General features: G+C 51.5%; 1 protein-coding gene across 12 annotated transcripts in view; it reads left to right on the top strand.

Moving 5' to 3' along the window:
- Ankrd44 (ankyrin repeat domain 44) overlaps positions 1 to 22,713 on the top strand; it is a 233,877-nt gene that overhangs the window by 117,617 nt on the left and 93,547 nt on the right. For all 12 annotated transcript variants that reach the window (XM_063259488.1, XM_063259498.1, XM_063259494.1 and 9 more), the window contains 5 exons: positions 8,518 to 8,588; positions 18,197 to 18,397; positions 19,145 to 19,232; positions 21,369 to 21,511; positions 22,447 to 22,659. In XM_063259488.1, coding sequence (XP_063115558.1) covers positions 8,518 to 8,588; positions 18,197 to 18,397; positions 19,145 to 19,232; positions 21,369 to 21,511; positions 22,447 to 22,659 — 716 coding nt within the window. The remainder of the gene's footprint in view (positions 1 to 8,517; positions 8,589 to 18,196; positions 18,398 to 19,144; positions 19,233 to 21,368; positions 21,512 to 22,446; positions 22,660 to 22,713) is intronic.

The raw sequence follows: 22,713 nt of genomic DNA, 5'->3' as shown, positions 1-22,713 counted from the left end.
ACAAGCGAGGCCAACTTTTGGAATTCACACAGCATTTATTTTCCCTGAAAGGACCTGTATGCAGTTTATATTTTGGATTCCTAAACAAATATCAGTACAAGAAGTAACGACTCAACTCCGAGCTTGCATCTGGCAGCTGACCCTTTTCGAAATCCAACCCGTGTTTTCCAATTTAATAATGAAGTGCTAATGAGTCTCATGCTGGACAAACCCTTTGGCCTTGCCAGCCCAGCCTGTCACAGCTGTACTCTCTATTGCTTTGTTAACTTACAGCTCATGGTGCAACCCGAGCCCACTGCGTCCCTGCTGACACCATCTCCTGTTCTCCAGGTGGATGGACCCAGAATGCCTTGGGCAGAGCGGGGCTCCAGGTCTCGAGGGTGGACTCGGGCCTTGCAGATTTCACCTCTCATCACTGCCCTGATTCCCCTTCTCCCCTTCTAGCTTCTGTTAGCTAGAAGGGGCGCCTTGAGCTGGGTGAGTCAGGGTTAAGGCAGAGGTGGTCGGTGAGAACCCATCAGAGGCTGATGTTCTGAGAATCGAGGGTTGAGACAGGAAAGCATTCGCACAGAGAAATGGCCACACTGCAAATAACCTACAGGGAAGAGAGTGAGGATCTAGGGAGAGAACAACATACCACCTCCTACCGAGGGGCCGTGTCAGGGTAACTACTAGGTAAAAAAATACATGTATTAGACTTTATGCCGCCGAAATTCCAGTAAACTTATTTCCTGTTATTTTTCAAGATGTGCTTACTACCCTCGATACAAATTGCTATCGGTCACCACTTTTATGATTCCATTAGGCATAGCGAATACCCGTTCTGAGGGTGGATTGCGTATTTTTTGGTGGTGAAGCAAGAGCAGTTCAGTGGCAAAGCTGATTTGGGCCCACGAGTTTGGCATGGTTACAAGGTAATGAACTGTTTCCTGGTGGGTGTGTAAGGTATGAGGAGTTGTAAAATGTCTCGAGCAATTGCCTTGCACATGAAATTATTGTAGACGTTTCCAAGGTAATTACCCGGAAAGACAGCTCCCGTGCTGTAATAAGATTTGATCTGTTAAAAACTAGCCAGTAACCTCATATCATTATACTTTAATCATATTTCATATGACTTTTATTTAGTATTACCTCCAACGATGAAGAGCCAGCGTTTGGCCGAGCCAGCCTTGAGTGCGACCTCCTTCATCCCCCCCCCTTCTTTCCCTTTGGGCCCCTGCTTTCCAGGGAAACGTACTGCCCCCAGGATGATGCTCAGAGGCCCTTAACTCCTGCTGTCTGTGCTGATGGGGAGAAGGTGAGGCACAGGCTTAATCTGCAGGCAGAGTTTGCGCCTGACCATTTTGAGCTGGGCCTTTCTTTCGGAAAAGTCAGGATAACCTGGTGCTCATGTTTCCAGAGCCTCTGAAGTGTTGTTGGGTACAAAGCCCCTGCTTGGGGTCATGAGACCTGCAGGCTGTGTCGCCTGTGCACTGTGGTGCCTGACAGGTGGGTAAATCGCGCAGGCTTCCTGTGAATTGAAAATCAGTGATTTTCAATTCAGAACCAAAACCAGCTGACGCCTGCCTCTGAGAGAGGAGCAAGAGTCTGGAAAATGTTCAGAGGAAGAGGCAGGGAAACCAGCGGCAAGGGGTGATGCTGGTGGCATGTCCTTTGGGTCCCCACTGGGTCACCCTGCCTTGGTCACAGTAATCCCCACTGCGGGAACAGAGGCAATTTGCCTCTTGGGGAGGATGTATGGCGGACCCGAAGGAGCCATTTCCGATTTCTCATCATGTGGGTATCTAGTGACTGTCACCGAACAAGGCCAAGGAGGTCCCCAAATGGAGAGGGGGAACCTCTACTCATCCCACCCAGGGAGCAGGGTGCAAATTCACTGACCTGTATCACAGAGAAGAAAAGAACCTTCTTGACGAGGAAGAGGCATGAGGAGATTTCTTAGGCAGAATTTCAAAAATACAGGCTCAAAGTAGTGGAGTGAGGGTGGGGGCGCCTGTGGCCTTGCTGGGTGTATTTGTGGGGTTTGGGGTGTTCCTAGGGTGGCTTACCTAGGGTGTGTGAGCCACTTACATAGTGCGAAGCTGAGGTCTGCTGTGCTCCTAACAGCAGATTCTCAAGGATGGGTTGGGCAGGAGGAAATGGAACTGGCAGGGCAAAGGGCTGACCCCAGGTGCAGGGCACAGGGGACGGGGCAAAGGGCTGTCCCCAGGTGCAGGGCACAGGGGACAGGGCAAAGGGCTGACCCCAGGTGCAGGGCACAGGGGACGGGGCAAAGGGTTGTCCCCAAGTGCAGGGCACAGGGGACGGGGCAAAGGGCTGACCCCAAATGCAGGACACAGGGGACGGGGCAAAGGGCTGTCCCCAAGCGCAGGGCACAGGGGATGGGGCAAAGGGCTGTCCCCAGGTGCAGGGCACAGGGGACGGGGCAAAGGGCTGACCCCAGGTGCAGGGCACAGGGGACGGGGCAAAGGGCTGACCCCAGGTGCAGGGCACAGGGGACGGGGCAAAGGGCTGACCCCAGGTGCAGGGCACAGGGGACGGGTCAAAGGGCTGTCCCCAGGTGCAGGGCACAGGGGACGGGGTAAAGGGCTGACCCCAGGTGCAGGACACAGGGGACGGGTCAAAGGGCTGTCCCGAGGTGCAGGGCACAGGGGACGGGGCAAAGGGCTGACCCCAGGTGCAGGGCACAGGGGACGGGGCAAAGGGCTGACCCCAGGTGCAGGACACAGGGGACGGGTCAAAGGGCTGTCCCCAGGTGCAGGGCACAGGGGACGGGGCAAAGGGCTGACCCCAGGTGCAGGGCACAGGGGACGGGGCAAAGGGCTGACCCCAGGTGCAGGGCACAGGGGACGGGGCAAAGGGCTGTCCCCAGGTGCAGGGCACAGGGGACAGGGCAAAGGGCTGACCCCAGGTGCAGGGCACAGGGGACGGGGCAAAGGGTTGTCCCCAAGTGCAGGGCACAGGGGACGGGGCAAAGGGCTGACCCCAAATGCAGGACACAGGGGACGGGGCAAAGGGCTGTCCCCAAGCGCAGGGCACAGGGGACGGGGCAAAGGGCTGTCCCCAGGTGCAGGGCACAGGGGACGGGGCAAAGGGCTGACCCCAGGTGCAGGGCACAGGGGACGGGGCAAAGGGCTGACCCCAGGTGCAGGGCACAGGGGACGGGGCAAAGGGCTGACCCCAGGTGCAGGGCACAGGGGACGGGTCAAAGGGCTGTCCCCAGGTGCAGGGCACAGGGGACGGGTCAAAGGGCTGACCCCAGGTGCAGGACACAGGGGACGGGTCAAAGGGCTGTCCCGAGGTGCAGGGCACAGGGGACGGGGCAAAGGGCTGACCCCAGGTGCAGGGCACAGGGGACGGGGCAAAGGGCTGACCCCAGGTGCAGGGCACAGGGGACGGGGCAAAGGGCTGTCCCCAGGTGCAGGGCACAGGGGACGGGGCAAAGGGCTGTCCCCAGGTGCAGGGCACAGGGGACTGGGCAAAGGGCTGACCCCAGGTGCAGGACACAGGGGACGGGTCAAAGGGCTGTCCCCAGGTGCAGGGCACAGGGGACGGGGCAAAGGGCTGACCCCAGGTGCAGGGCACAGGGGACGGGGCAAAGGGCTGACCCCAGGTGCAGGGCACAGGGGACGAGGCAAAGGGCTGTCCCCAGGTGCAGGGCACAGGGGACGGGGCAAAGGGCTGTCCCCAGGTGCAGGGCACAGGGGACGGGGCAAAGGGCTGTCCCCAGGTGCAGGGCACAGGGGACGGGGCAAAGGGCTGTCCCCAGGTGCAGGGCACAGGGGACGGGGCAAAGGGCTGACCCCAGGTGCAGGGCACAGGGGACGGGGCAAAGGGCTGTCCCCAGGTGCAGGGCACAGGGGACGGGGCAAAGGGCTGACCCCAGGTGCAGGGCACAGGGGACGGGGCAAAGGGCTGACCCCAGGTGCAGGGCACAGGGGACGGGGCAAAGGGCTGACCCCAGGTGCAGGGCACAGGGGACGGGGCAAAGGGCTGACCCCAGGTGCAGGGCACAGGGGACGGGGCAAAGGGCTGTCCCCAGGTGCAGGGCACAGGGGACGGGGCAAAGGGCTGTCCCCAGGTGCAGGGCACAGGGTACGGGGCAAAGGGCTGACCCCAAGTGCAGGGCACAGGGTCCTTAAGACCTTAGCAACTTTTCCTGGAAGGGAAAAAAAAGTGCCATGATCCATGCTTCTCTTGAGGTACTTGGGGTGAAGGATGAAATGATAAATAAGAATGAAAAAATAAAAGAGGTTGGGGGGAGCCTTTACTCTCCTCGTGGGGAAGGAGCTGCCCCACCACTGCAGCTCTCAGGAGGAGGACATCAGTGTCACCCGCTGCCTAGCAGCTCCTCCTCCTGGCTGGCCCGGGCCCCTGGCCTTCGTGGAGCTGGAGCAGCTTGTTTGCCTGGCCTGTTCTGGGCTCTGTGTTTTCAGGGCTGGCCTTGCTCTAGCCCCACACCTGTGATCAGTCTCCAGCTTCAAGGGCTCCGCACAGTACAGCTTTTGTTTCCCTGAAGCTGCAGTTTTTCTTAAGAGGTGCAATTTTCATGCTAAAATTCTCCCTGTTTCCTTTTGGTCCGTCTTTTTGCTTCTATGTACGTCAGCTCTGAGGCTGCACCCCAGGAGTGCTGATACCCTTGCACCCCAGACATATCACATAGGGGCTCTGCAAACTTGGGCCCAGTGTCCTCGTTGGAAGATTTTTAATACTGAAAATCACATGTGGATCTACATAGGAACAAGAATGTTCTGATTATATAAGATAGTAAAAGGAATAATAATGGGAGCGTACAAATTACAAAATAGGAGAATGGGGGAAGTTAGCAAAGAATCTGAACAAGTAATTCTCAGAAAGTGAATTACAAATGGGTGGTAAACAAACCCGTGGGAGATGCCCAATCTTATTCTTAGGAAAACACAGAACTGAGCGGCCATTGCTTCCCCTCTGACATCTGTATTTACTTCTTAAACTGCTTCATTTGAGTGGAAGCGATACACAGTTACTGCACATACTGGTGGGATATGTGGGACGCACAGACGGATAAATTTGGAGATGTGCCTTCTGTCATGAAACCAGTACTACCAAGTGACAGATCTACCATCTCCAGAGCCTCCTTGTCTCCCTTGGTTGTGGGGGTGAGAGCACAGTACGAGACCCATTTACCCTCTCGATGGATTTTCAAGTGCATAATATTGTATTATTGATTCCAAGTCTTACTTAATTGCCTTGTGATATCAAGTGTGATAATGCGGGGAATCTAAGCCGTCTTATACATGGTGAGCTTATAAATTAGCACTCTTTGGAGGTCGAAGGCATGTGTGAAAGCCCAATACAACAGGAGGTGGTGGTACCTCTATGTATCTAACACCCTGAAAACTGATGCAGGAGAAATCCAAGTTTGAGACTGATCTGGGAAACTCTATCTCAATTTAAAAAGTGGCTGGGGATGTAGCTCAGTGAGAAAGTCCTTGGCTCAGTCCCCCGTCCCACAATAACAGCAAACCAAAAGTGTACTCTACCTGTGACATACAGGTCCTTCTAAAATTGTTGCTCCTTGGTAATTACTCACACATCTGCAGAAGCCGTTTTGTGGATTTTCATTATTTAGTCATTGTTTGGATAGAGAAATTTTGGAAATAAAACACCATTGATAGAGGAAATGTCAAAAAACACATCTATTTTTGAACATGTTTTATGATTAAAAGGAACTAACGCATTCTGTGCCAATGTAGGCATGACATGCATGTTAATTAAAACAAAGGAATTCAGCACATTAGTGCAATAGCAAACAATTTGCATGAAAACAGTGCTATGTTTTATAAAATTATTGTCCAATACTTTAAATATACAAACAATATTGCGCTGACCTAATTTAGTTCTCTGGATGTTCTTGGGCCTATATTTCAATATGAAGATGTAAGAGCACCTGGAAACTTCCACACTGAACTCATGGCCTAACCTTAGTCTGGACAGTCACTTGGACTTATTTTCTGTAGAAAGATGTTTTAGAGTATTTTAATGCACACACCAAAAAGACAGAAATGAGGAAAGAGCAAGAAAGAGAACAAGGAGGAAGAGGAAAGAGGAGGAGGAGAGGAAGAGAGGAAAAATGAGAAGGAGGAGAACTCACCACGGCCGGAGCACTGGCTGCACCCTGTGTGTGCCACGCAGCTCACATGCACCTGCCCTCCGCAGGCCCCCAGTGGCTGGCTGCTGAGGCAGCCCCTCAGGTGCAGCGCTTTGGCCCTAAGTGTGTGCTAGAGGACAGCAGGGCCCCAGGGTGGAGCGCTCCTCTCTCCTGCAGTCCCCGCAGGGCCTTTTCGTGGGTGTGCTCACCTGGCCTCTGTGCCGGCTGGGTCCCTGGTGGTTCGTGGAGAGGGAAGACAGAGAGCGACGTGAAGGCAGGAGGAGCAGCAAGCAGTGCAGCCCTGACCTGACGTGTCCCCTCCCATCAGCCTGGACAGCCAAGGCCAGCAGATGCCTCGAGGTGGCTGGCCTGGCAGGAGCCTCGGGGAGACTCTGCAGCCCACGCGGCCTGCCCCTTGTAAGGGAAGGGCCATCTTCATAGCCCTCTGAGTGTGTTTGGTTCATCTCTTCTCCCACCCCTTCCTCCTCAGAAGCAAGCGCTGCCCAGAACTGGTATGTGTCCTCCTGGGCCATGGTTTTATTTTCATTTGATGCCTGTACATCCACAAACAATGTATCTAAAAAGATTTTTTGTGAAAGCATTATATAGCTGCTGTTACATCTTAGGTGTCCTGCAATTTGATTTGTTCCCTCACCATTATACTTCTAGGCGCTTCTATTTGTACGTAGAACTTCAGGCCGTTTGTGACCATGTCGCCTTGCACTGTGCACACCTGCCAGGAATGCATTTCCCCTTACCAGCAGGGAGAGCCCAGTTTCCTGCCCCTGTGAGCATGTGCAGTGACATTCTTTCCCGTGTGTCAGTTTAGCTGGGGTGTGTGATGCGGTGGAAGGGTGAGGTGATGGCATGCACATCATCAGCGCTCTAGGCTGACGCCTTCTCATCTCCTTCAGAGGGGCTTTACCCGATCACACTCCTGCTAACCTCACGTAAGCCTGCCCATGGTTCCAAACCCAGGCCAACTCTGGGCATTGTCACATTTTATCCTTTGCGCCACTTTGGTGGTGTGAAATGGTCTGTAGTGTTGCTCTCTGTCGCTGCTCCCTGATGAAGCAGATCTTTCCACATGTGTCTTGCCATTTGGCTGTCGTCTTGCATCAGCTTTTTGAGTGTACCAAAAAATGCAAAGCACAACGTGTACTTTGGCAAAAGGACTATGAATATCGGGCCTGAATCCAGCCCTTCAGGACTGCGTGAAGCCTCAAGTGTGTTTGGGACATGAGTACCCAAGAAACAGCCTAAATAGGAACTAGTACCCGCCAGACACTTGGCTTCCTAGAGAGACGGGAAATTTCAACACGTACACATTTATGACCCAAGCAAAGGCTTTACAATAGTGGGAAGGTGAGTTTTCAGAATGCAGAAACAGGAAATGCAAGGGCCTAAGGGGGTAAATTCTGTTTATTTCTAAGCCGGAAAGGTGGGCTTTGAATACCTTCCTGGCTGTCTCTTTTGGAATCAGGATAGAGAGAGGACATCTGGAATTTGTTTTTAGTAGTGATAAATTTGTTTTAAAATTTAGTAGTTTTTCTGTGTTAATCACATGGGTTTCCTTATCCCGTGTTCTTTAGCATGCAAGTGTTGTTCTCAGAAAGATTCTGGTTTGTACAAGGTCTAGATGGTGGCATTTGTGTTTGTAAACTGCTTGGCTCGCTCCCACTTCATAGGACAAATGATACGCCTCTCATTCCCTCTGAAATCTGAGTCATAGCTACAGAGGGATGCGACATGAATTCATAGGACCAGTGGTGCCGAAATCAGAGTTTGGCTCTGGGTCCACTGACTGAGGGTCCTGCTGTCCTTGTAAGAGTGAGTTTATCTTCCTCCAAGCATTTGGCCCATGGCTTTCTGCTCTGGGGCCAGTGATACCTGCCGTTTGCACACCCACACTATGCAAATGGCATTTCAGGGTGCTCCATATTGAGCAACAGGATTGAAGCCACTTAGAACGCGGGCCTCGGTGGAAACAGCTTTGGAATGATTTTAACCTTGATTAATCAGGCTCTCGACACTGCCTGGGGTGCTTAGATGCATCTGAAGAACCCTTGTGCCCAACGCCACCTCAAAGCAGTGACATCAGAATGGGGTTGGAGGGGGTAGTTCGTTCTCTGCCTGTCTCTGTGTCTCTGTCTCTGTCTCTGTGTCTCTGTCTCTGTCTCTCTCTCTCTCTCTCTCATTGTTTTAGGAACTCTGTTCTTGTTTTCTGTGGTTCATGCTGTTGGTGGTAATTGTTCTTCAGTTAAAGACAAAGATAGTGTAAGTTTTGTGATTTGCTATTTCCTTTTAGTCAGTGCCTTAAACTAGCTCCCTTTTACCCTTTTGCAGCCTTTTTCAAAAGCTTAAAAACCTGTGCTGTTTGGTTCCAGGAGCTCGTGTCAATGCCAAGGACAACATGTGGCTGACCCCTCTGCACCGGGCCGTGGCTTCCAGGAGTGAGGTGAGTGATGACCTTACTTCATGTGATACCTGCTGTCCCCAGAGAAAGAACTCTTCCCAGTGGACCGGGGACCCCACTAGTGAGCAAGAGCTTTCAGGTCTAGTGCCAGGTTACCAAAAATGTACAGCTGCCTATCTGAGCGGCTTCTGTCCGTGCACATGGGCCTGGGGAGCTGTGGAGGGAAGGTCCCAGCTGAATAGTATGGTCCTTGACCTCAGCCGCCCCTCAGGCTGGAGGGGGAGGAAGACAGGAGATAGATCGCACAAGATCAGAGTATACTCAAGAGGAGAAGGCAGCTCCAAGCGTACAGGCAGTCCTCCAGGAAAAGATGTCTTGTGATCTGGTCCTTAAAGGACGAGTGGGGATGTCGCAGGCCAGGAGAGGAGGAAGGGCTGCGGCACAACAGGGCACGATGGTGACTTGGCACACAGACGTTGGTGAGGGTCTGTGGTCAGACAGTGGGGTCTGAGCCGGGTAGCAGGGAGCCGTGGGGAATGGTCACAGCTGGGAGCCGCTCGCTCAGAACAGCAATTCGGAAAGCAGTGTGGTGGCCGCATGGAAGAGAGGAGTTCCAGGCAGGGGTTCCAGTCCAGGGCCAAAGAGACCCAAGGGTGTGGAGCCGGGAGATAATTAGAGGTAACCCGACAGGACCAGTTCCTTGTGGGGCTGAAATGGAAGAGAAGCCAGTGGATAAGTGCTGACACCGTAAACTGTGTTAATCAGTTGGCATGGTGCGTGACACTTAAAGGAGCAGAGGTTTAATTTAATTTCAGGGGATTCAGTCCGTGGCTGGCTCCAAGGGAGGAGCCTCTCGGTGGAAGGGACGGGTAGAATAACATTGCTTAGTTCATGGCAGCCAGGCACAGAGCAGGGGACAGCACTAGAGAGGAAGGGGTGAGGAACCAGATGGGCGGTCCAGAGCTGGGCCTCCATGACCCACCCAGACTATGCTGTGCTAATCCCCGGGGTGGCCCCCAAGCCCGTAAAGTTGATGCAGTTAAGCTTAGCCACCATACTGACTGAGAAGACCAAGAGCAGGAGAGGCAGGGTCTGAGAAACTGGTCATATTTTTTTCAGTGTAGAGTCTCGAAAACACAACCCTAGAACATAAGCTCCGTGAAGGTGGGGATCTGTGTTTTGTTCTTTGATGTACCCCAATGTACCCCTGGTACATTGCAGAAACAGAATGGGCCTGATACTTGAGAAATAACCCAATTTCAAATGCTGGAGGTGCAGGTGCAGGAAGCTCATAGATTACAATTATCTGTATAGTTCCCAGACAGGGCATGTGATCTGGTTCTGGGCCCAGAAGGAATGCGGTGGGGGCAGGGAGCCCTGGTGGGGCCAGCCTGGTGAAGGAGATGCCCACCATGCAGGGATGCAGGATGCTCGCTCTGGAGGCCTTTGTGGGTGACTGTACCCCATGAAGCTCTGCTTTGGAGAAGGGAGTGTCCTCCAGACCCGCTGGGGAGCAAGGGAAGGAATAGGCTTGTGTTAATGGCTAGCTGGGGACCAGCTTTTCCTCACTGGTAGCTACTTTGTAAATATACTTTGTGCAAAATATCTTTGTAGATGATGGCTTAGTGTCCATTTTCTTCCTTGCTGGGCTGTGTAACTTGAGAGTTTTCAAGAAGTCTGTGTTGTTGTCCTTCTGAATGGTCCACATGGACCAAGGGAGGTAAATTACTCTAAATCCCCTCGCTTGGATGCTGGGGGGTTCGGCATCTTCGTGGGGGCCCACATTGCCTTACTGTGTTATCTGGACAGCTGGGGCAGTGGGCTTCAGTTGGCAGGACCACATCATGAGCTCACCTCATCTAGGGAGGTACTTCATGGTCTCAATTTTAAGACCTTTTGATCGTTGGTTATTTCTTTTCAGTATCTCAAATACATGGGAGTTGGCTTGTTTCCCTTTTACCATATTTGTTTTAGTTTTTAAAAAAATCGCTGTGCTTGCTGATGAAGCTACAAGGAGGAATCATATCTGTGGTCTCACCCGCAGGATGTAGACTAGTTGAGAACACAGGGGGCAATTTCAGTAAGTAAAGGTCACATCGGTGCTCTTTCCCAGGTGACCTAAACCTTTCTTAGCTGTAGTTACGAAAGCTTCCATCCCTAGAGCGCCTGTCTCCACCAACCACCAGCCCACTCTTGTGCCTAGTGGGTTTGACCCGTCCACTCTGTGATAGGCTGTCACGTCTGAGGAAAGCGGTGGCTGCTTCTCCGGGTCACCAGCTCCCTCTGCAGGTTTCCCAGGGGAAACATCCCTGCAGGTGTCTGTCAGGAAGGACAGAATGCAAACAACCCGGAGCTGTCCTGTTGATAAGCTCTGAAAGGGAGTGTCCTTGTGTCACAACCCATCCCACCAAGGTGGAAAGCTGGCCTCTCTATGTCTGCCACCAGAGCTGCCCTGCAGTGAGCACTGAACTGGGGGACCCACACACCCAGACTTCCATATCCTTTTGAATTTGGTCCTTTGGCCACTGGTTTATGTTTTCCCTGATGAGTGGATGGAAGGAAGGGGAAAGGGCAGAGGAGGTTTGGCTGGTGCTTGGCACTTGGCTGTTGGCCTTGGCCAAAGGGGACATCTGGTTTCAGCGTGACAGCTGCACCTCTGTGCTCAGAGTGACATGTGTATTGAAAGCCATTCTTCATCGGGAAGGTTCTAAACCGCAGTCTGCACCGCCTCCCTGCCTCCCATGATTGCCAGGGCCGTCAGCGGCGGGCACATGTTGCTGAGAATGATCCCCCTCGTCTCCCTGCCTGGCTTATTCTCGTTGCTCCTTTGCTTCTGTTTCTTGGGAAAAAACCAAAACAAAAAACCAACAGCAACAACAACAACAAAACGAGCAGTTGTAGGGAAAGGCACTAAGTGTGTGTGAACCCGGGAGCCCAGCGAATGCTCCCGGAAGCTGAGCACATGTTCACTGAGTCCCATGGGCGAGTGGGACCCGAGGGAGGGTGCAGCGTGCGGGGGGCAGCTGTGCCTGGCCTTTCTCATGGGCTCCTTCCCCTGCAGAGAGCTGAGGGTAGCTCTGAAGGAGAATTGCCGAAGTCCCCGCTCGGTTGCCTGTGCATTTGGGGTGTAGCACGGGGACACGGTGTCCCTCTAAGAGTGTCAGGAGTGGTGACAAAGCAGGTGGCATGTGGCGTGTGGCGTGTGATGGACAAACACCCTGTGCACTGTTCCATTTTAATCTCCAAGCCTCCCTTTGCCATGCACTGCTGGTGGCCCTAATTTAGGAAACAGGCCCTCAGAGAGGTAAGGAAGGATCCAGAGATGTCCCAGCCAGTGGGGCATGACCAGAGAGCCTGTCGCTAGCCGCTCTGTCCTCCTGCTTTTTGTCCCTTCAGTGACTGTCAGCCAGTAAAACGCATGTGTTTTGGCTTCTGTGCAGATAGAATTCCCAGCTGGAATAAGGATCCTTCCCAGAGCTGAGCAGGACAAGTGTTCTAATTCACAGCTTAAGTTTTAAAACTTAGGATTCTCTTCCTCCTCTAAAAAACTTTGTCAGTGCTGTGGGCTACTAGGAGACAGGAATTGGAAACAGTATACAGGAGATTAGAGTGTCACTGACCACTCTGAATTATTTTGGTTACTATGGAAAGATCTTTGCATCTACCCCACAGCCTTACCTGGAACAGGAGGAAAGCAGGCCTTCTGTAATTTATTAGTTAGAAGTTGGTAAGCGGTCCTCAGGCGTAGGATGTTGTGGGTTAAAAACTGATGGTTTTGAATTCAGTCAGCATGGTGCTGACTGTAGACAGCCCATCTGAGGAAAGTTGCCAGCATAAAAAGAGATGTGGAGCAAAAAAGTTAGCATTGTGGGTCCTCCTAAGTGGTCTTATTGTTTGGAGCTGTGGGTTCTCCTGGAGGAGCTTGTCATGCTGGCTTCCTGATATGAACTCAGCTGTTATCAGAGGAGCTCGGGACCTTGTTGTTGCTGAGAGTGGCTGGGGTTCACTTAGGGGGAGCTCTGGTCCTTACTTGGAGCATCACTTCCTGGTTCTGGAGGGAAGATGTATGTTCTTCAATCTCCAGAAGCTTGTCATGCTGGCTTCCTGATATGAACTTAGCTGTTATCAAAGGAGCTTGGGACCTTGTTGTCGCTGAGAGTGGCTGGGGTTCACTTAGGGGGAGCTCTGGTCCTTACTTGGAGCATCACTTCTGGTTCTGGAGGGGAAGATGTGTGTTCTTCAATCTCCAGAAGCTTGTCATGCTGGCTTCCTGATACGAACTCAGCTGTTCTCATCACCAGAGGAGCCTGGGACCTCCTGGTCACTGAGGATGGCTGTAGAACTTTTCAGGGGAGCCCTAGTGCTTATTTTGAGCATCACTTCTTGGCTCCAGTGTAGAACCCTCAACCTACCAGCACAGCTCCTTCACCCCGCTGGCACAGATTTTCTAGCTTCCACTGATGACTTTAGGGCCTTCCCAGCACAGATCCATGAAACAGACTTGTATGAGTCCTTATTGTGGGTTCTGAGCCCCAGTTGGACTCGTGGGAGGCATTGTGGCAGGCTCTAGGTCTTCACCTGGACTCATGCAGAACATCACTGTGGGACCCAGGCCCTCAGCTGAATTTTCTAGGTTGCTAGTATATTCACCGATTTCCTGCATTTCTTGTATTTACCTCTGGATGACTGTCATAAAATAATAATATAAATTCTGCGGCCTGTATGTAATTGTTCTCCTTACAACCCCTGACTGTAATATCTGTGTATAAGGTACCTTGCTCTAGGATCTTTCTCCTGTGAGTCTGAGGGGTCCCGTGGCTGGACCCGGAAACCTGCAACTTAAAAGCAACATTCTGATGCCTGTGGTCCAAGCACCGCACTTGGAGCCCTGAGGCTGAAGATCAGGGTTCCTCTGGGGTCTGCATTTCCTAGTGTTTAAAGCCAGTACTTTGAGAACAATTCTCTCCTGCCTCAGGTCTCCAGGGGACCACCTTTGTACTACTAGTTCTTAAAATAAGTGTGCTCTATGATAGTTATAATAATTAAGAGCAAGTTTAGTTTGATGGGGATACTTCTAGAGGAACAATCCCATTCATTGAACATATTGGTTCAGCACCAGCTGACACAGTTCTTGTAGGGTGAATATGAAATTGCTATAATCAATACAGATGGAAGCCTCACATGATTACAGTAATACTGTAAAAGCCTTCAGAGCTTGGGTCAGCCTCAGCCCACACCACAGTAAGTGTCCTATTAATATTTGTAGATTACTACTGATGGAATTTGCTGGTGATCATAGCAGTCTATTTATTCTACCCAAATTTTATGAAATATATACTATGTGTAGGGAGCCCACCAAATTGTGTGGAGTGTGCAGAAAGTTGTCTAAGACTTAGACCCTGGACAAAAGCACTTAAAACCGGCAAAGTTTGACATCGCTTGGGCTTGCAAGATGTACGTACACAGCTGTCAGCACTGCTTTGCCATGAGTAACTGGCTAACTCAAATGCAACACACACTTGTGAGTAAAAGCAAAATACTGATGATTGTTTTAGGACTTGTGGAATCTATTTCTTCTCATCTTTCCTGTGTGCCCCAGTGTGTGTGTCCACACTGAATTACCAGCGTGGAGTGGCTTTTACAAAAAAAGACACTCAGAGAAGGCGGAAGTCACGTGACTTAATGCCACCTCCCGTTCCTGCCCATGTGATGTGCATGACGGCTCCCCCGCATGTCCACTGCTTCTGCACCTACTGGGGCAGCCTGCGACGAGGGTGTCATCCAATGAGGTGCACAGCCCAGCCCTGGACGTGAACCAGGCTGAGAGCGCAGGACCTCGCCTGTTTAGTTCACCAAGAAACAAAGGCTTCGGAGGAGCCGTTCATGCCTGGCACACGCTAGTGTGGGCCCGAGCTTTTGTGCTACCTGTGGGATAAGAGTGGCCATTCAGCAAGTTAGGGAGATGCAATCATTTTGCGCCTGTCAGATTTAATAAGATAATCAAGGTAAATTTCTATTATGTCTTCTTTGTTACCTTTAGTTTTATGAGCCCGTGTTTTGGGCACACAGCGATGACACCATCGTGGCGAGCTGGTTGCAGTTCTTCCATCCCCTCCCAGCCTCCCTCCCCTCCTCCGTCTCTTGGTCCTCTCTCCATATTTCCTACGTATCTTCCAGAAGGGTTGGTTCGTGGTGATGAGAGAATCGTTGCTGAGCGTTGGTCCTTCGCCTGCACAGCCGCTGCTGACGGAGCTTCTCCGCGTCCCTCCTCCCACAGGACTTCCTCTTAGCCTGTGCCTGTGTGTCACAGCCGCCTCCTGGGCGCTCACTTGTAGCCAACACGTGATACGGAAGAGGAAACACTTCTTTGATTTTTAAAAAAGAAATCACTAATGTCCTAGTCATAAAATTATTCCCATCTGAAACGAAGTCTGAAAGCTTCCATGATTCAAATTCTGCAACAAGGAATGCAGTTTTAAAAAAAGGAAGTCGTCTTTTTATCAAAACTTTGGCACATGGCCTAAGTATTACATAAAATGTCTATGAACTGTGTCACCACATTTTGGCAGACCAAACCTTCCGAGTTTCCTAGTGTGGGTGACTGAGAAGCCCTGATGACAGAATGCCTTGCGCTGGGCTGTGGGGAAAGATCAGCACAGACAGGCAAGCTCGGGCCTGGGAAAAGAGGCCAGGCGGACCCCAAAGGCTGCCCCCGCCCGGGCACTCTGTGTCTGTAGACCCAGCCCCACTGTCACCTTAAATTCCTGCATCTTCATGCTTCGGAAAGTGAATCTGTGGACAGGAAGTAAGACTTTCTCCCTGTGCTGAATGTCCCTTGGAGAGCTTTCTCACTGGGAACACGAAAACTGTACCACTCACTACACAAACAGAGAAGCAAAAGAAAGCGTGGAAAAGTAGAAACATTTTCAGAAGCCGAGGAGTGAGTCGGGCTCTGCTTCGCATCCTGATGGGATGTGATTGATGTGACGTCTGCATTCCCTTGGGGACTGCCTGCCGGTCACACGGTCACACAGGGAAGAGCAGCCCTGACCACTTCTTAGCCCCCATGATAGTAAACTTGGACCTTTTCCTCTACCAGTGTTTGGTCTTGCTCCCATCGAGTTGCTTCTCAACAGACAGGGCTGCCCAGGCACTCACCGTGCGCAGAGCCTCGTGTTCCCTCTATGCTTTCAGAGAAGTTTTGGAGTCTGGTTGCTACTTGCCTGGCTCCACAAACCTGCTCCTCCCGTGTGAGATCCGTTGGTGTCACCTTCCATTCCCTCTGCATCTCCACCCTGGTGTGCGGGCCCTGGTCTTCTCTCTCTCTGTCCTCACCCCTTCCTGTCTGCCGTGGTCCACTGTCCTTTATCCCATCATGCAGTGCAGCACAGCTCTGCACCCTGCCCCACGGGCACTGCTGACCTTCCTAACACAGTGAGGCCCTGGCTCAGCCAGCATCTGCCCTTCTTAGAAGGTGGCTTGGTTATAAGTAGTATTTTGCAGATGAATGATAAAATTCTATTTTAGACAGATTTCATAATTTCTAATTTGTGTGAAATGGGGACCAGACCAGGGGTCTGCCAAGGTTTTCTGTCAAAGACCAGACAGCGGTATTTCAGGCTCTGCAAGTTTCCTGCGGCCTCCATGGTGGGGCCACAGCTTTCAGACCTCAGCTTTCCGATGGTCACAGTGGCTCTGGAGGTTTGGTTGTTAAAGAATACAGATTCCCCTCCCAACTTTGGAAGTATTTGTAGGTAACCTGTGCGTGGCATGTAAATATATGCTATCTTTGCTTGGCATGTTGCTTTGTGTGACCTGCAAATTATTCCTGTGCATTCATTTAAAAGCAGGGCAAAGCAACTATCAATTTCTCATGAGGTTGTTGATCTTATCTCCAAGGAATATAAATTTATGGAATGATCTCGTACATTTGGTTTCATTAGTCTGTCATGAGCTTGCATAATTATGATGAAGCAAGAACATACTCAAGTGACCACATGCACGGTTGTTTTTCTGGAGTGTGTGAAAAGGACATTGTCCCATGTTTTGTGGCCTTACTTTAAGAGAGCTGTCCCCATCATTTTGGATCATACACCTCCAAAATTTTAGGGGCACACATTCTCAAAGCATGCATCTTATGCATCGATTATATGTATGAACTGGCGAATATGTCCAGGCTCATGTGCTTGGGGTGAGGCTTTCACTTATAGTCTTCCATGAGCATGCAGCTAAAAGTCTTCTGATGCCCATCCTAAGCTCTGGCCAAGTTCTTGTCATGTCTGATTAAAACTCTCACTGTTTTTACCCCGTAATGTGGATGACAGCAGGCTCTCGTAGGAGATAAGAACTTTGGCTCTGTGACCTATGCGTGACCAATGTGTGGCTTCCTTCATGAATCGTGTGCATTTTAGGATCCCTTTAGTTTAACAGGACTTAAATTGTGATGTGTGTACACATATTCACTCAAAAATGGAAATATTCCATAGCATTGTCATTCTCTGTGAGGATGTCCCTTTTGTGTCTTACGTTACTTGTGTGGGCTCTATTGGCTAGTCTTTTATTTGCACATCCATATGGAGCATCCTTAATTATCACCCCTGTATCCTCTCAGTTGCACAGTGAATTTCTTTTTGCTCTGATTCTGCTGTCCAGGCAGCCATGCATCTTAATATATTGCCACTACTGCTTCTTGTGACATTCGTTATGTTTCATTACTTACATCCCTGGTTTTGCTGAGTTCAAGTCATCTACCTGGAGCACTTTTATATGCCTGTATAGTAAAGTAGACTGGACAGTCCAGTCCTGTGTCACTGAGTTGGCCAAGGGTAAATTCTTGGTCCCTGAAGGATGGAGAGAATGTGATACTGAAGCCTTTCTTTGGTTATGGGCACAGTGTTGACAATGGCTGTACAGAAGCACCAGGAAAGTCTCTGGACACAGAAGTACTGAGCAGCCACTCGTCTTGAGAGGAGCTGCATCAGTCCTCGACTGAGCAGAGGGGCACTTTACAGAAGGTCCCTGACGCCCTCCAGGAGGAACCAGGCGTCTGAATTTCCGAGCCTCCCTAGGTGATTCCATTGAACAGTCGGCGGTGAGAGTAATGGGTTAGGGAGGCTGTTGAGCTAAGCAGGTCAGCAGAAGACAAATCAAAAGTGAGAAGTCAGTAAAGCTAAAGGAACTCGACAGTGGCAGAGGGACCTACCCACTGTACCACGGAAAAGGCTGAGGAAATGGAACAGTGTCATAGCTTCAAGCTGTGATAGGACCGGGTGGGTTATCTTCCTTGACCGCGTGTGGGTCACAGGAGACTGAGGTGTTGGCAGATAGAACTGAAGGTTGGTAAGTTGACCCAGGAGGTCTTTTAGCTTAGGGAGTTGGATAGCATAGGGACACACACTTGGCTCTGCGGTAGCTTGCCCTGGTGTGCTCCCCAGTGAGTGCTCTCATTTGACCCAAGGATACCTTGTAGCTTGCAAGGGAACCTATGCTTGATTTTGGAGATGAGACTCTGTCTTGCTCTGTGGCCCTCACTGATCTGTCGGGAGTCAGCCCACGACAACAGGACATCCCCCTTCCTCATGACGGTGCCCGTAACCAGTGGAGTATCTTCTACCCAGAGGTAGTGACCTGCACACTCTGCTTTGTTGTAGGAAGCTGTGCAAGTGCTGATCAAGCACTCAGCCGATGTCAACGCGAGGGACAAGAACTGGCAGACGCCCCTGCACGTGGCCGCGGCCAACAAGGCCGTCAAGTGTGCGGAAGTGATCATCCCGCTGCTCAGCAGCGTCAACGTCTCTGACCGAGGCGGGCGCACGGCCTTGCACCACGCAGCCCTGAATGGCCATGTGGAGGTGGGTGTTCTCACTGTCGGGGGCCTTTGGCCACACAGGGAACCCCAGTTTATTATTGCTAAGAGTTTTAGAGAGCATGAGGCCGATATGAGGTATGACTGAGCTACAGTGAGTCCCTAAAGTTCTAAAATACTCACTACAGGGGAGACTTTACTTCCCCTCCAAACCCTGCCGCTCGCCTCACACACACTTATCCGTGGCCCTTGTTGCTTTCTGCCCAGCTCCAGAAATCCTCTCTCCTGAGTGTCATTAGTTGTGCTGTTGTGGTTGCCACACTGTCCTGAAAGGATGCAAAATGTTTCCCTTTCAAGTCATCTTGTCCAGAAGTCACAGTGCCAGGTCTGGTGAATAGGTGGATGAGGACACAGTGTCTGTTCTTACGAGCTGTCCATCTGTCGGGTGGCGCTCGGCAGCAGCAGTCACTGTTTTTGTTCACACCTTGTAAAGACACTCAGGACATCAGGCTCCCAGAGCTGCTTTGGAAAGTGGCAGAATGATGGGATCGGTGTGCTCACATGTTCAGCCTCACTGTCACTTTCTGTTTGGGTCCCCCCGCATTTCCTCTGTAAGTTTAGATTCGTACTGAATTTTAGAAGCCGCCGTCCTTTCGGTCTCTTCCTTCACCGCCTGCAGCAGGTTTGCTGTGACATCACCTTCCGACTTCCGGATCCGGCCCTGCCCACCTCCAGGCGGTGGGAGCCCTCACCCTTACAGGTGTTGCTTGATCTCCTCTTGGTTTTCTTCCAGATGGTCAATCTACTCCTAGCCAAAGGGGCGAACATTAACGCATTCGACAAGAAGGACCGGCGTGCGCTGCACTGGGCAGCGTACATAGGTAAGAGGGCAGCGGCTCCCGGCGCCACCTCAGGAGCCACGGGTGCCCTTGGCCGTGTGGGTTTTCTCTCGGACAGTCCTGGGGTCAAGCATGAGCTTCAGCGCGGTGAAGATGCGGCCTGCTCAGAGCGCTGGAGTCGCTGCCCCTCAGCCAGGGGTTTATTTACCCTCCGTGGAGGAGGTGTGAAGGGAGGAGGCTGCATCACGGGGGTTTTTCACTTTGGTTGGCACAAACCAACTGACAGACGAGAACCTTGGCAGAGCTGAGTCTTGAGGAGACACAGGGATCGCGGCCCTGGCGCCTTTGTGGTGCTCCTCGCTGGGGAGCGTTGCGCCTTAGCAAAGAAGACGGGTGGTCAGTGCTGGGCTGAAAGCACCCGAACGCAGGAGACTGTCCCGGGGATGCTGGCAGATCGGCGTGCTGGGCATGAGAGTAACCACAGGGGTGACGTTTCCTGCGTAAAGCAGAGTGAAGAATATGGCTCTCCTTTTAATAGGAGAAAATCTGTGCAATAAAACCAAATGTGGGCTGGGGATACAGCTCAGCAGTGCAGGGTCTGCCTTCAAGCATGAGGTCCTGAGTTTGATTCCTGGTACAAAACCAAAAGCAAACCAAAACAAATCTAAATCCAGGAGTGGTGGCATAAACCTGTAATGCTAGCCCTCTGGGAGGCTGAGGCAGGAAAATCCAACCGTGAGCCCAACCTAGCAGCTTAGTGGCTTAGTGAGACACTGTCTCAAAAATTAAAAGTCAAGGGCTGGTGATATACTCAGTGCAGAGGCCGCGGTTCAATCTCTCATCCTGCAAAAACAAATCTGGAAAATATTATATACGGAAGCATTAACTGATTATCTGTATGAACTGGTACTTTATGTGATTTTGGTTTCCTTCTAATACGTTTATGCCTTTGTAACAAATGTGTATGCCTTTTATCACTTTTTTTTCTTTTTTTGGTACCAGGGATCGAACTCACGACTGTGCGCTTGCAAGGCAGGCACTTATGCCACTGAGCTAAATCCTCAGCCCCTCCTTTTATCATTTTATAAATTAACATTAATGTGGGAAGTAAAACAGAGCAGATTTGGTAAGGATCAAATGAATTCCGTGGCTATAGATACGGCTGAATAGATTCTTGGGCTTCAAGCATTAGCATTTAAAAACAAAGCAGCGTGGATTTCCAGGTTGGGTGAGGCAGATTCAGATGTCTGTAGGGGTCTGGAGGGGCGGGAGCCAGGCAGGAGAGGCTGAGGCAGAGATACCCTGAGCACAAGTGGGGTACGACCAGAGCCTGGGTTTCCGTTCATCCTTTGCTGATGTACACGGAAAACGTCTGGGTACTGGCTCTAAAGAAGTAAAGTCATTATGACATGAGCCTTTGGGTTACAGGTTGGGAAAGATATAAAGCCAGGACCAGTAAGCAGCCTTACACAGCACTACTAGTAATTGGAAAAATTTGTTTCTGTGCACAAGTCTTGGGAGAAAAAGAGTCAAATTTTAATAAAACAAGTTAAGACCAAACTGTTTCTTTCTCTGACACACACCCATGTGCACACGCATGCACACATTTCAGTCTTGGGGTTAATAACTGTCTTCCACCCTCAGTTTACCATCTGTGGAGCAGTGGTCACGAAGCTTTGATGTCGAGCCAGAGGAAAAGGTTGTTTTTATGGATTAAAAATCAGCTGGAGAACAGAAATGTCCTGTGACAGAACAATCATACAGGTTCATTCTGAGGGACTGACTTTTTCCTTCCGTCGATTTTCCCATCCCAAGTCACTCCGTTAGACTTCTCGGGGAGGAATGGCGGTGTTTCAGAGCACTGCGTCACTTTAACACCGCCTTTAAAAGGCAGCAGACTCTCAGGTCTTGTGCACACGGTGGCTACCTCATTCCACTGCAGCTCCTTCAAGTCCCATGTGTGCATCGCGTTTGTCTTCCTGCAGGATTTACATACCGTCCTGCACGTAGTAGGTCTTCAGTAAATATATGTTGCATGCTTGTCACAAGACAGCTTTTCGTGACAGTAGCTGAGCAGAAACTGGCAGCAGTTCAAAGCTAACGTGATCATTTGGGTGAAGGAGCCGCCCACCTGCCCCATGAAGGTTCACCATGTTTTCTGCTGCTCTGTCTGTCAAGGCCACCTGGACGTCGTGGCCCTGCTCATTAACCACGGTGCGGAAGTGACCTGTAAGGACAAGAAGGGCTACACCCCACTCCATGCTGCGGCCTCCAATGGGCAGATCAACGTGGTCAGACACCTCCTGAACCTTGGAGTAGAGGTGAGCGGCCATGGACGTACCCTTCGTGGCCTGAGAGGCTGGGGGTTCTGCTGCCTGAAATTGAGTCCAGCATTTCAGTGCAGGGGAGAACTTGCTCTCTAGCATCCTTTCTTTCTGAATTTGCCTGAGCAACTTATAAAGGGCAGTGGAGTTTGGACTAGTTGAAAATCAGGGGCTGGCCAAGTTTCCATGGCAACACAGATGTGTGTCTCTCTTTGGAAGGGTATAGTACCAGTCACGTTCCAAAGGCTGGCCAGGGTTCTGGGTCCTCTATGGGAAGCAGCCTTTGCCCTAGAGGCTTTCAGCAGAGCCAAGGCGCGGGTGCTGGGGAGACACAGCTGATGCAGGAGCACAGCAGGAACGGGAGTGGTGTAGAGCTCGGCACCACCAACACCCTGCCCTGGGGAGGGAAAACCAAGCTGCCCCACTGGGACCAGGAAGGTGACCCCCTACATGCACACGGCTCTCAGAGAGCCATAGGGAGCCAGGAACTGACGCCTGCTCAGGACACAGCCACTGGCCTGAAGCCAGAATGCAGCTGCTGTAAAACAAGGCTCTGAGCATGACACAGGAATGGGCTCAGCCACCGCCCCTCATGCCACCTGCAATGCCCATCCTCTTCTTGGTCATGGTGTCCCCGCCCTGTGTTTGGGCCCTGCTAGCCCTGATTGCCTTCCCTTCTGGCATTTTGGAAGCAGCTTTGCCTTTTCCCCTCTGTGCTTCCCTGGCCAGAACGCAGCCCCCGTGGTATGGACCCACCTTGGGCCAATCTGCACCTTGGGTAAGAAGCGCACCCAGGATGACCCCAGGGGCTGAGAGAGCATGGGCGCTGGGAAAGGTGTCCTTTCCCCAGCCACAGCCACCAGGTTTTTGTGGCAGCCGAGTGCACTGCTGGCTCCAGTGACCTTTGCGGCCTGGTGGCCTCTGCTTTGTAGATTGACGAAATCAACGTCTACGGGAACACAGCCCTGCACATCGCCTGCTACAATGGCCAGGACACCGTGGTGAGCGAGCTGATCGACTACGGCGCTAACGTGAACCAGCCCAACAACAGCGGCTTCACCCCGCTGCACTTCGCAGCCGCCTCCACCCACGGTGCCCTCTGCCTGGAGCTGCTGGTGAACAACGGGGCGGACGTGAACATCCAGGTAGGACGCGCTCGGTGTCTGGTGTCTCGGGGATCGCACCTGTGCTTCTCGTCT

The sequence above is a fragment of the Cavia porcellus genome, unplaced genomic scaffold (genome assembly GCF_034190915.1).
Source record: "Cavia porcellus strain 051 isolate PalLab524CR breed Dunkin Hartley unplaced genomic scaffold, mCavPor4.1 scaffold_12, whole genome shotgun sequence".
Taxonomy (NCBI): domain Eukaryota; kingdom Metazoa; phylum Chordata; class Mammalia; order Rodentia; family Caviidae; genus Cavia; species Cavia porcellus.
The sequence above is the reverse complement of the archived record's forward strand: the minus strand, read 5'-3'. Positions and strand labels throughout refer to the sequence as shown.